The 11,393-nt window shown below is 47.6% G+C and overlaps 1 protein-coding gene across 1 annotated transcript in view; it reads right to left on the reverse strand.

The window, feature by feature from the left end:
• SLC25A28 (solute carrier family 25 (mitochondrial iron transporter), member 28) overlaps positions 1 to 7,670 on the reverse strand; it is an 11,733-nt gene extending 4,063 nt beyond the window's left edge. The window contains exon 1 of the mRNA XM_006831238.1: positions 7,263 to 7,670. Coding sequence (XP_006831301.1) covers positions 7,263 to 7,553 — 291 coding nt within the window. The 5' untranslated portion in view covers positions 7,554 to 7,670. The remainder of the gene's footprint in view (positions 1 to 7,262) is intronic.
• Positions 7,671 to 11,393: the final 3,723 nt, after the last annotated feature.

Below are 11,393 nucleotides of genomic sequence, written 5' to 3' on the forward strand. Positions count from 1 at the left end.
CAGTCACTGGAGAAGAATATCATGTTTGGTAAGGTGGAGGGTCAGAGAAAAAGAGGAAGACCCCCAGCGAGAAGGATTGGCCAAGTGGCAGCATCGATGGACTCAGAAGTGGCAACAATAGTGAGATTGGCCCAGGATCGGGCAGTGTTTCGTTCTGCTGTGCATAAATAAGGTCGCTATGGGTCGTACCGACTCGATGGCACCTAACAACAACACCACCACAGCATACGTTAAGCTTTATTTCTGAAGATGGATGGTGGGCCTGCTTCCTGACTACACTGACTCATACGTGTTCAGACCATCGGAATTGAAGGCTGGGCCTGCAAGTGAGACTTGACAGAAGGAGCCCTCCTAATAGATGCTGACCGACTGTACAGGGAAAGAAAACTTCCCCCGGGCCTATGACGGCAGGCGTGTCTAGCTGGAAACCAGCTTCATCTTAAACTGAGGACTGCCAAATTCAAACACTGTCACCAGCAAACAAAATCAGTATCAGTAAACAGAATCCTTGGAATCGGGAGTATCCAATGATTTGAACAAGTGTCTGATAGATACATTGGATGGAGTATCTAGACAAAGTCTGTTGAAATTTGGGAAATTAAAAACCTCTATCAGTCCATTTCAAGGCACTCTGGTAGCAGGGTGGTTACAAGTCAGGCTGCTAATCTCACAGTCAGCAGTTCGAAACTACCAGCGGTTCTGCAGGAGACAGATGAGGCTTTCTGTTCCTGTAAAGATTTACAGCCTCAGAAACCCTTTAACCGGGTCGCTATGAATCGGAACCGACTCCACGGCACATCACCACTACCACCACCATCAGTCCATTTCAAGGTTAAAGTAGTACAAGTTCATATAAATCATCACAACGGTTAGTACAAAAGCCATGTCCAGTGCCTCTCACAAAGTTGTTGTTAAGTACCCATGAGTTGGTTCCAACTCATAGTGACCCTGTATAGGGTTTCCAAGATATGGCTGGTAGGTTTGAACTGCTGACCTTCTGGCTAGCAGTCCAGGTGTTTATCCTACAGTGCCACACCAGGACTCCACGGCGTAGGCACTCAGAATGTGCTTGCTGAATGACTGACTGAATCTTTTGTTACACAGCTAGGTCTTCATCAGTTTAGAGGGCAGCCAGTGGAGCCAGTACTGCGCCATCAGGGGCAATGGAGGCCCAGACACAGTTTAAATTCCGGTTTGATTCCAATCACTGGATTCTATTCCGGTTTAAAAATGTGACTCTTCCTGGTGGCCAAATGGAATCCAAAAGCCAAGCCTTTTTTCAAGAGAAAGAGAGAAAAAACCCAACCAGATTAACAGGTCTTGGTTAGCCGTGAGCAATCCACATTCCTCTAAGGTTATTTTCTCCTGCTACCAACAAAGAACTGCAAGCTTAGAAGGTAAAGTACTGGAGGTTCAATTATAAACGTACAGGATCACTTACCACGTTCTGACACATCCTTTCCCATTTCTCAAAACAACCAACCAAACCCCATGGATTTCTAATCTTTCACGTTACCCCCGATTGTGCAGGGGGTATCAAATCTCTCTGAAGAGTTGTTCAGAGAGACTACTGAGCTATGCTGGATTATGGGCTACTAATACACAAAGATCTACTGGGCCTGATGGAGTAACAGTTGTGTGCTTCCAAAGATTTGTTAAAAACTATTGTGGGAAAAACCTGTTCAGAAATTGCATTGCTCAGCTGAGTTCATGCCAGGCTGTGGTAACCAGTCTTGAAAGGTCTGGCCCTAGAAGTCTGGAACCCTTCACCCCCAAGAGAAAAATGGGCTATGGGTTAAGTTGCTTTAAACATTTTACACATCTACCTACATCTAACAAATCCAACTAAATGCAAGCGCATTCTTATGGAAAGAACCCAGGCATAAGCTATGCCCAAAATAAAAATATGACTTCCCAAATTTGTGAGCCAATAAATCTACCTTTCTCAGAAAGATGAAGTCATGAAGAATTTATGAAAGAATAACCTTGAAGAGCTTGGCAGAAACCATGCCTGGCTTTGGAGAAAAGTCAACTGGACAAGCCAGAAAGTAAGTAGTTAGGTAGAAGACAAGCCACATTTGAGCCAAGAAAGTCTGAGTTTGAGCCTTGGCTTTGTGAAAGGTGCGGCCTCAGGTATGTCTGGGAGTTCTGGTGTGGCACTGTGGGTTAATGCGCTGGACTGCAAAGTCAGTTTGAACCACAAGATTGGCAGTTCAAGCCCACCAGTCATTCCTTGGAAACACTATACAGTGTCGTTATGGGTCAGAATCGACTCAATGGCACTTAACAACGGATATGTCTAATCTTAACCTAATTTCCAATGCCGTCATCTGTAAAATGAGGTTAAAAATGGCTAGCTCAAAGGGCTGGGGGGATTAAGACAGCACATGTAAAAGTCACTGGTAAATTATGGTGGTGGTGGCATGTCATTGAGTTCGTTCCAAGGCTATAAATCTTTACAGGAGCGGAATCTCATCTTTCTCCCTTGGAGCAGCTGGTAAATTCAACCTGCTGACCTTGTAGTTAGCAAGCCAACTCGTAACCCACTACGCTCCCTGAGCTCCTACTGGTAACTTATAGGGCACTATAAATACAAGGCTGTGCACTGGTGTGGCGCTGTGGGCAAATATGCTGGATTGCAAAGTCAGTTTGAACTGCAAGATTGGTGGTTCAAGTTCACCGGCCACTCCTTGGAAACCCTATACAGGGTCGCTATGGGTGGGAACCAACTCAACAGAACTTACCAACAACACTGTATTAAAGCATGATTTTCAGAGAATGAGTTCCTATCTTAGAATTCACAAACTATGCCATCACTGTCTCTTATATAAGTAATTTTACAAATTCACACATGCAGTTAACTGGAGTCCTGGTATGGCGCTGTAGGGTAAGCACTGGGCCACAAGGAGGGTTTGAACCACAAGGTTGGCAGTTCAAACTCACCAGCCACTACTCAGAAACTATACAGGGTCACTGTGAGTCCAAACCGACTCTACGGCACTTAACAGTAACACCCAACAATAAATGAGGTTTGTAAAAACTCTGAACCTGTTTTTCTGGGTCTGCCTTTGCGGGAGTGAAAGATACCTGAGTTTTCCTTCTCTGCAAAGATTCTTACACAGATTCCGGCTTTGGCAAGTTTTACTATGTTTTGTTTTCATGTGACAATTTCTCCGTAGCCATAATGGTTTGCATGTTCAGCCATTACTCTGAAGGCTGAATGCTGAGGGACAAACTCAGAGCATGACATTCTATTCCTGGCTCAGCTCGTGAAATCTGCTTGAGAGAGGCAGTCTGGGAGACGTGGGTGTGGTCAGATAAACTGGGTTCAAACCAAGACTCTGCCACTTAACCTATGTGACCTTGGGCAAGTACTAAGCCTGCTTTTCTTTAAGATAATGAAAATGGTGTCCTCTCAGGAAACTGCTTCAAGGATGACGTAAGTACAACCTAGGTAAGGAACTTCAGGTAGTGCTTGGTACCTTTATTACCTACTGAATATTATTATTAATGTGTCCATTACCTAACCTTCACTGGGGTAGACTGTTAAAGTGCTGTCTAGTCGATGCCTACTCATAGAAACCCTGTAGAGGGAAGTTTCTGAGGAGTGTCGGGTGGGTTTGAGCTGCCGACTTTGAGGTTAGCAGTCCAGTGCTGACCCTACAGCGTCACATCAGGACAGATAGCCATTTATGAAGACTTTTTCCCTCAGTTCTTTCCCTCTTTAACTATCATGTAAGTGGATGCGTACTTCTCCACTGAAAGGCAGCATCTTGGGATCGGTAGGAAGGAGAGCCCTGGTGGGCTTCAAGGTAAGCACTGGGGTGTAAACCACAAGGTAGGCAATTCAAACATACCAGGCACTATGAGAAACAAAGAGACTGTTATATTCCTATAAAGATTTACAGCCTTGGAAATCCTACATGGGGTCACTATGGGTCAGAACAGATTCAACAGCAGTGGGTTTGGGACAGATAAGAGCCCTGGTTGTGCAGTGGCTAAAGCACTCGGTGTTCCATGGAAGAAGGATGTGGCAATTTGCCTCAGCAAAGATTGCAACCTTGGAAACCCCATGGTGCAATTCTAGTCTGTCCTGAGTCGGATTCAACTCCATGGCAACGAGTATTTTATTTATTTATTTATTTTTCATTTCAGCAAGGCTAAGCTGACTTCCTCCCATGATCCCTCACATAAATCCTCTTGACCCTGATGAGCACCCATGGGTACAGAAGCCAGTAGGCTAGGTGGCAGTGTCAGCTGTCATCTGCAACCACTGCTGGGCATGCCCTGTAGGTTCAAGCATGGGTCCCTGCTCCAGGTTAGGGCTGGAGCCCTCTGCCTCGCCACCTTCCATTTAGGGGACCAGAGGAAGAATAGCTGCCCCAGGGACAGCAAGGAGTCTGCATTTTACTTTCCTATCTATATGCTGTTGTTCAGTCGACTCAGAGCAACCCTGTATAGGGTTTCCAAGGAGCAGCTGGTGAGTCTGAACCACCAACCGTGCAGTCCAGCCCATTAACCGACAGTGCCACGCCAGAAGGTCATTCCTATCTGTAAACAGTATTTAACAGACACAAAATCCTATTGGTTTAACCTGCTTCTTCCCTACAGTCAATGAAACCCCACCATTAGTGGCAAATGAAAATGAAGTCTTCTAAAATAAGCTTTTGTGTTTTTGAAGATTCTCCAGCGTTTTCCTTCCAGATCAAATAATTATCCCCTTAATGTAAGTAGGGCTTTGAGACTTGACAATAATGTCATATGACTTTTTTTTTTTTTTTATTAAAATTCCAAAGCTTATATAAATGAATAAGAGCTATTCTCAGAACGGTTCGAACCTTAGAAGGCTAACACTGATATATCCTTGCAATGCTGTGGGCACTCAAAAGGCCTCTGGAACTCCTCTTTCAGAAGTGTGTCCTCAGTTTACAGGCCTCGGGAGTACAGCAGTGTCTTTGCTTCTGGGTCCCACCTCAAGCATTAGCTCCCACTTTCATCTTCTAGAAATTTATCAGATTTGATTCTGGCTGATCTCAGTTACTAAAAAATCAATTTCATCTTAACAAAAACGTTACAGATATATACCCAAATATTTTAGAGTCATTCCTCACAGAGGAATTTATACCCTATTTATAGCAATATCATTAGGGAAATATATGGAATGGAACAACACTTAAATTAATATGTAGTGGCGCTGCAGGTTAATGTACTAGACTGCACAGTCGGTTTGAAGCTCAAGGTCGGTGGTTCAAGCTCACCAGCTGCTCCTATATAGGTTCTCTATGAGTTGGGATCGACTTGATGGCACTTAACAACACAAGTAATACATGTAAGGCAGTCACATTGCTTCCCCTGATCTAGATTTCATTCGATACCCATCCTGAGACCTAGCACCTTAGACCCTGCACTGTACTCAGTGTAAGTATACTGAGGTCACTTCTGCAGTTAGATTGTATTATTTTTTTTATTATAGTCTTTGTAATTCATAATCACTCAACCAGAGCCTATTACATAAACATCTGAATCTTTTCTATTTGTACTTATTCATCTTACATTTCAGAGCATCTTATGTTATCCGAGCATTAACTATCATTGATGTATACTCGGGCCAACTCAGCGTCATTCACAAAGCTGGATGAGCACTTTCCCCATTTCCTCAGCTACATTATGAAGGAAACGATGAATCCACAAACTAGTACAGAAAGCAAGGGGAAGCAAAAGTGATCTGCTTTGCATCTCCCAAGTTGAAACACCCCTCCTTTTGAGTAGATAACAATTTCCTAACTTAAGAAGGAAACACACATCAAAGAGCCTTCCAGGATCATTTGACATAAGCAACTATGGAAGCCGGTTCCAGCCCTATGTGTAACAAAATGAAGCCCCATCAGGTGCTGCATCATCTTCACACAATCCATCTCGCTAAGTCTTCCTCTTTCTCACTGACCCTGACATGTAAGGGGAGTCCTGGTGTGGCGCTGTGGGTTAATGCACCAGACGGCAAAGCCGTTTGAACTGCAAGACCAGTAGTTCAAGCTCACCAGCTGCTCCTCGGAAACCCTGTACAACAGGGTGGCTATGGGTTGGAACAGACTCGATGGCACTTAACAACAATAACATGTAAAGGAGGGCACTATGGCTCTGTAGGATAAGCACTGCACTGCTAACCACAAGGTCAGAAGTTCAAGCCTACCAGCTGCTCAGAAGGCAAAAGATGAGGCTTTCAGCTCTTGCAAAGATTTACAGCCTCAGAAATCCTATACAGGGTTGCTATGAGTCAGAACTCCACTGCCTTGAACACACCATGTAAAAGAGGAACCAATCTCAGTCATGTTATTTCAGTAGTCCCTTCATGTTTGCTTCTCATTCAATTTAATCTTTTGGCACTTTTGCTAATATACAATAATAAGAACACTAAAGAACACAAATCTGTGCCCCACTTCATCCTCCTTTCTTCAGCAATACCTAACTTCTGTATCCATTAATCTGGATGGAATCAGTTTCATACAAATTGGACCCTCGTGTTGATCCCATTCCAGGTTCTTCACTCTTACTCCTACTTTCCAATACTCTCCTTTCCCATCTGACAACTTTTCCTTTATTGCCACCTTCAAGTGGCCAAAGAAATACAGTATCACTTCCACTTCTCATGTTTGGGAGTGTATGTGCTCCTAGCAGATACACAGTCCTAATCCCAGCTCAGTTTTTATGTTCAGGAAATAGGTGGGGTGTCATGTTCGCTGCGCAGAGAAACCGAAACTTTTTCCTGAATATGGTCTTCCCATATCATTTCCAGTCTGGAATTCTGAACTCATGCACAATGATTTCCAAGCACGCACGGGTTAAAAGGCTTATTATGAAAATCCAGGTCTAGCTGCGAGCCCGGGAAGACATAAGAAGCAGGTTCCCCGAGAGCATATCAAGCCATCAGGAGCTTGTTCAAGCTCGGATTCACGGCTTTACCTTAATCGAGTGAGTAGTACTTACCTGCTTTTCCGAATACCTCATCCTACCCTAGTCCTGTTTAGTCCCAGTTGGGATCCAGGGTCCTGATTCAGATCTGACTGCCGGTGAGCTTTGGGTGCTGGGTCCTGACCGAGATCGATTCCCTGCTGGGACCTTGCGTGCATGCAAGGTGCATCGGTTCAAATCATGTGCTGATGGCAGGAGCCAGGAAGGAGCCCCTGTCAGTAACCGGATCCTGGCTCAGGACTCAGGGGTCCTCTCAGCCCCAGGTCGAGTTCGGAGCACGGTTCAGGTCTCACCTTGACGCAGTCGATGGGGTACATCACGCAGTGCTCCAGGATCCCTGCCACGGCGCCTGCCACCATGTGCGTGGTGACAGTGGCTCCAGCGGGCAGCGCCTCATAGTCCGGGTCGGAATCTGAATCCTGCCGTACCGGGGGCCTGCAGGCCCCGGCCTCCCCGCCGCCGGCCCCCCGGCCCACGCCCCTCTGCAGCCACCCGTCCAGCAGCGCAGACTCCCCGGGGCTCCGCCCCGGCCCAGCCGCTGGCCCCCCCGCCACGCCGCCGGCACCCCGCCCTTCCAACTCCATCCACCCGGGCCAGCTGCGGCAACCACCCCCGCCGCCGCTGCTGCCGCCGCCGCCCCCCAGCCCCGTTGCGTCCGCCTCAGGCGCGGCCCACTGAGTCCGGGGCCTCCGGCTCCCGCTTGGCCCCGAGGCCCCGCCCCCAGCCAACCATTGGTGGAATTGCTCTGTTAGACCCGCCCATTTTCTTACGTAAGAAAAATTGTGTCCGTGGTATTAGTGAAGTTGCCTGTCTTTCTTCTCAGATCCCACCCTTTCCCCTTTGATCTTCCAAGCTTCTTGTTTATTGGCCACTGATTGGCCGATATCTCAGAGTAGCCACCCTCCTATTTTGGGGGGGAGAGGGGGGGAGACCGGGGAAAATTTAGGCTGAACTTTGATAGGCTGAGCCACTCCGGATAGTTTGACCGCAGCCATTGGCCCGCACTACGTCCGTATCCGATTGGCTACAGAAAGAGCGATAGCCGCCCGAGAGCGAAAGAGGCCGAGTTTGAGCACCTTATTGGCGCCTGTGGTGCTGCGGATGCTGCGAGCGGGATCGCGAGTGGTGCGGTGCCAGGCCTGCAAGGTCAAACGGCCAGCGGATGCTATTAGAACCCGCGCTTTAGCGCCCGCCCCAAGTCGGTAGACGGCCTCTCGCCGCCCGGAGGTCTGGGCCCCGAGAGCTCTGTTCCCGCGGGATCTCGTGGATGGCGCGAGGCGGAGCCGGTCTGGGACGGGCATCCTGTGGCGAGGCCGGGAAGCTGTTGCGACATGCGGGCCGAGGCTTCTCGCCAACCGTGAGGTCCGCGGCGGCCGGTTACAGGTTGAGGTCCGGAGCCGCGGGCCGAGCGGACTCCTTGAGGACTCGGCTTCAGGCCCCAGTGCCCGGCACTGAACTTGCTTTGCCGAAGTCGCTCCGTCAACTCGCAGTTGTGGAATGAGTGTGTTCTCCGGGTCTCCGGCTATCGTTGGGCCCTGGGCCAGGCGGAGAGCCGGAGGCGGGGCGACACTGAGATGACGACCAGTGAAAAGGCCGTGCTGAAGGCAGCATCCCAAACGCAGCAACTGTCGGGCTCCTGAGCTGCCTGGTGGCGACTGTTCTTGTGATGAGACCGCTCTCCTCCGGGTCCGGTCGACTGGAGTCCGATAGGGGCGCTCACGGGTTTGAGGACAATGCCAGCCAATTCCCGGCGTCTGGACCCCTTCGCGGGCGGTGACGTTGCACGGACGGGCTGCTTCAGTCTTCACTGGAGCTGGAGCGCGTTTGCACAATCCTGCCATCACCACCTATGTTACTGAGATGATGGGGCCATGCAAGAATCCGAGGTCTAGGGAAAGGCTACGTTTTCAAGAGGAAATGTAGGAGCCTTCCACACCTATTGTTTCTTCAGCACTGGTTATTAACCTTGAGTGGTACCTTTTTGGAAAAAGAAAGAAGCTACACATCCTCTTCTCCCTCATCCCACTCCTCCTGCAACACACAATTTTGCATAAAATACCTTCTGAGTTGGCACAACCCCGAAGGGGACTTGTGGACACCCTGTTGTTATTGTTGTTGTTAAGTTCCGACCCATAGTGACGCTGTATAGGATTTCTGAGGAGCGGCTGATAAGCTTGAAGCGATTTTGCAGTCCAGCGCATTAACCCACAGCACCACACCACCTCTGCTTCAGAACCATCCTCCACAGCAGGTTCAATCTGCTCTCTCCTCGAGCCCATTTCCCCTGAGAAATGCTGTTAAGTACGTGGAGTCAGTTCTAGCTAGTGACCCTGTGTAGGGTTTGAACCCCCGACCTTGTGGTTAGCAGTCCAGCTTATTTTACAGAGCCACACCAGGAATACGAGAAATTATGAGGTTTTACAGAAAGAAAGGAGTTCTGGTGTGGCGCTGTGGGTTAATGCGCCAGGCTGCAAAGCCGTTTGAACTGCAAGGCTGGCGGTTCAAGCTCACCAGTGTCTCCTTGGAAACCCTATACAGGGTCGCTATAGGTTGGAACCGACTCGATGGCACTTAACAACAACAAAGCCTTGAATTCTAGTGTGTGAGTTGGGCTGATAACTGCAAGGTCAACAGTTCGAGTCCATCACCCCACTCCACAGGAGCAAGATAAGATTTTCTGCTCCCATAAAGATTTTTTTTTAAAAGCTTTTATTGTGAATTGAGTGACAGTTTACATGGGAGAACATTGGCTTTGCACTCATCCTATTGTATTTTGTTTCATTGTAACAATTACAATCCCCTTTATGCACACCATCGATTAACAGTATTTGCCGTTATTCCCTCTTATATATATATATATATATATATATATATATATATACACACACACACACACACACACAAAGCAGGAATGTATAATCATGTCATTTAACTAACCAAAGGAGCACAGTTTGCAAGCCAGCCTCCTGGCCACCAGCACATAACCTTTCTCTTTCCATGAGTCTAGAGTCCCCAGCCGCTGCATCTCTCCATGTCATCACCTCTGCCTCCATCTCTGGTGTCACTGCTTCTCTGGTTAGGCTCCCAACTTCCACTCCTGCTCTTCTCTCTTGCTCTCTATTGTTCCCATAAAGCTTTACAGCCTCAGCAATCCTATGCAGAGTCACTATGAGTCAGAACCAACTAGACAGCACATCACCACTGCGAGAGTCCTGGTGTGACAAACTATAAGGTTGGTGATTCAAACCCATCAGCCATGCCTTTGAAACCCCATACAGGGGGCACTATGAGCCAGAACCGACTCCATGGTATTTAACAGCAATGACAACTGAGAAAATAAATTTCTATTGGTAAGAGCCTTCCACTTGTAGTATTCCTGTTAATAGCAACACTAGGTCACTAAGACAGCCCTATCAGTATTTCCCTAACTGCATACTTTTAAACTGAAATTTCTCTATGAATATTCACTCAGTAAATATGTCTTGAGTACCAAGTCTATACCTGGCACTGAGCTAGAAGTTCAGCGATATAAGACAGGTCATGTTTTCCTGGAACTTGCTTTGTAGGGGGGCTCGAGCTCTCAGCTAGCTCTAGGTTCTGTGCTGATCGTTGAGATAGGGCAGTGTGATAAAGCATGACTGATGGCTACCTTTGCTCAGGGAAGGCCTTTGAGGACATGGCACTCTGATAGGATCCAATCATAGACCCAGAGAAGAGTTCTCCAGTGGAAGAAACCACCCTAAGATGGAACACATGTCCGTGGGTAAAGAACAGTAAGAAGGTCAAGGTGGCTGGAGAATGGTGGCTGAGAGGGAAGTGATACAGGTAAGATTGGTACTAAATACTTTGATTTCTGACCCAGCATGTCCCATTGCAAACTCAGGCCATCCACTCCCCACTCCAATCGACTCCTCCAATAATCTCCTTTTCTACAAAAGTCTTCTGTTGGCTCAGTTAACCAAATTCTAAAGCAGGGGTGGGGAACCTTTTTTCTGCCAAAATTTATAACGTCATTCACGTGCCATACAAAATTATCAACTTGAAAATCAGTTACCCAAAAGGGGGGGGGGGGCTACAAAGGCACAAAGTGACTGGCTTACAAGCTTTCAAGAGGGAGCCTAGTTTCAGAGGGTACGGGGAAGGGGGAATCTTCACTGAGTGGTTTCCAACCTGTCTGAATGGGGTGGTGAAAGGAGATGGGGATAAGACTCTTGGGGTTCAATAGTGGATAATGGCTATCAGGACTGACTGTGAGTGTTGCGAATGTAAAGGCAGACATTTTGTAACAAAAGGAGGGGAGTGGTTGATCTTGTAGTCTAGGAGTGGAGCACCCTGGGACTATCAAGGGAGAAGAGCTGAGTGTGGTACCCTATCCAGAGAAGTAGTGATGTCAGAGATGGAGGCAAAGACATTGACGTGGAGAG

This window comes from Chrysochloris asiatica, unplaced genomic scaffold (genome assembly GCF_000296735.1).
Source record: "Chrysochloris asiatica unplaced genomic scaffold, ChrAsi1.0 scaffold00003, whole genome shotgun sequence".
Taxonomy (NCBI): Eukaryota; Metazoa; Chordata; class Mammalia; order Afrosoricida; family Chrysochloridae; genus Chrysochloris; species Chrysochloris asiatica.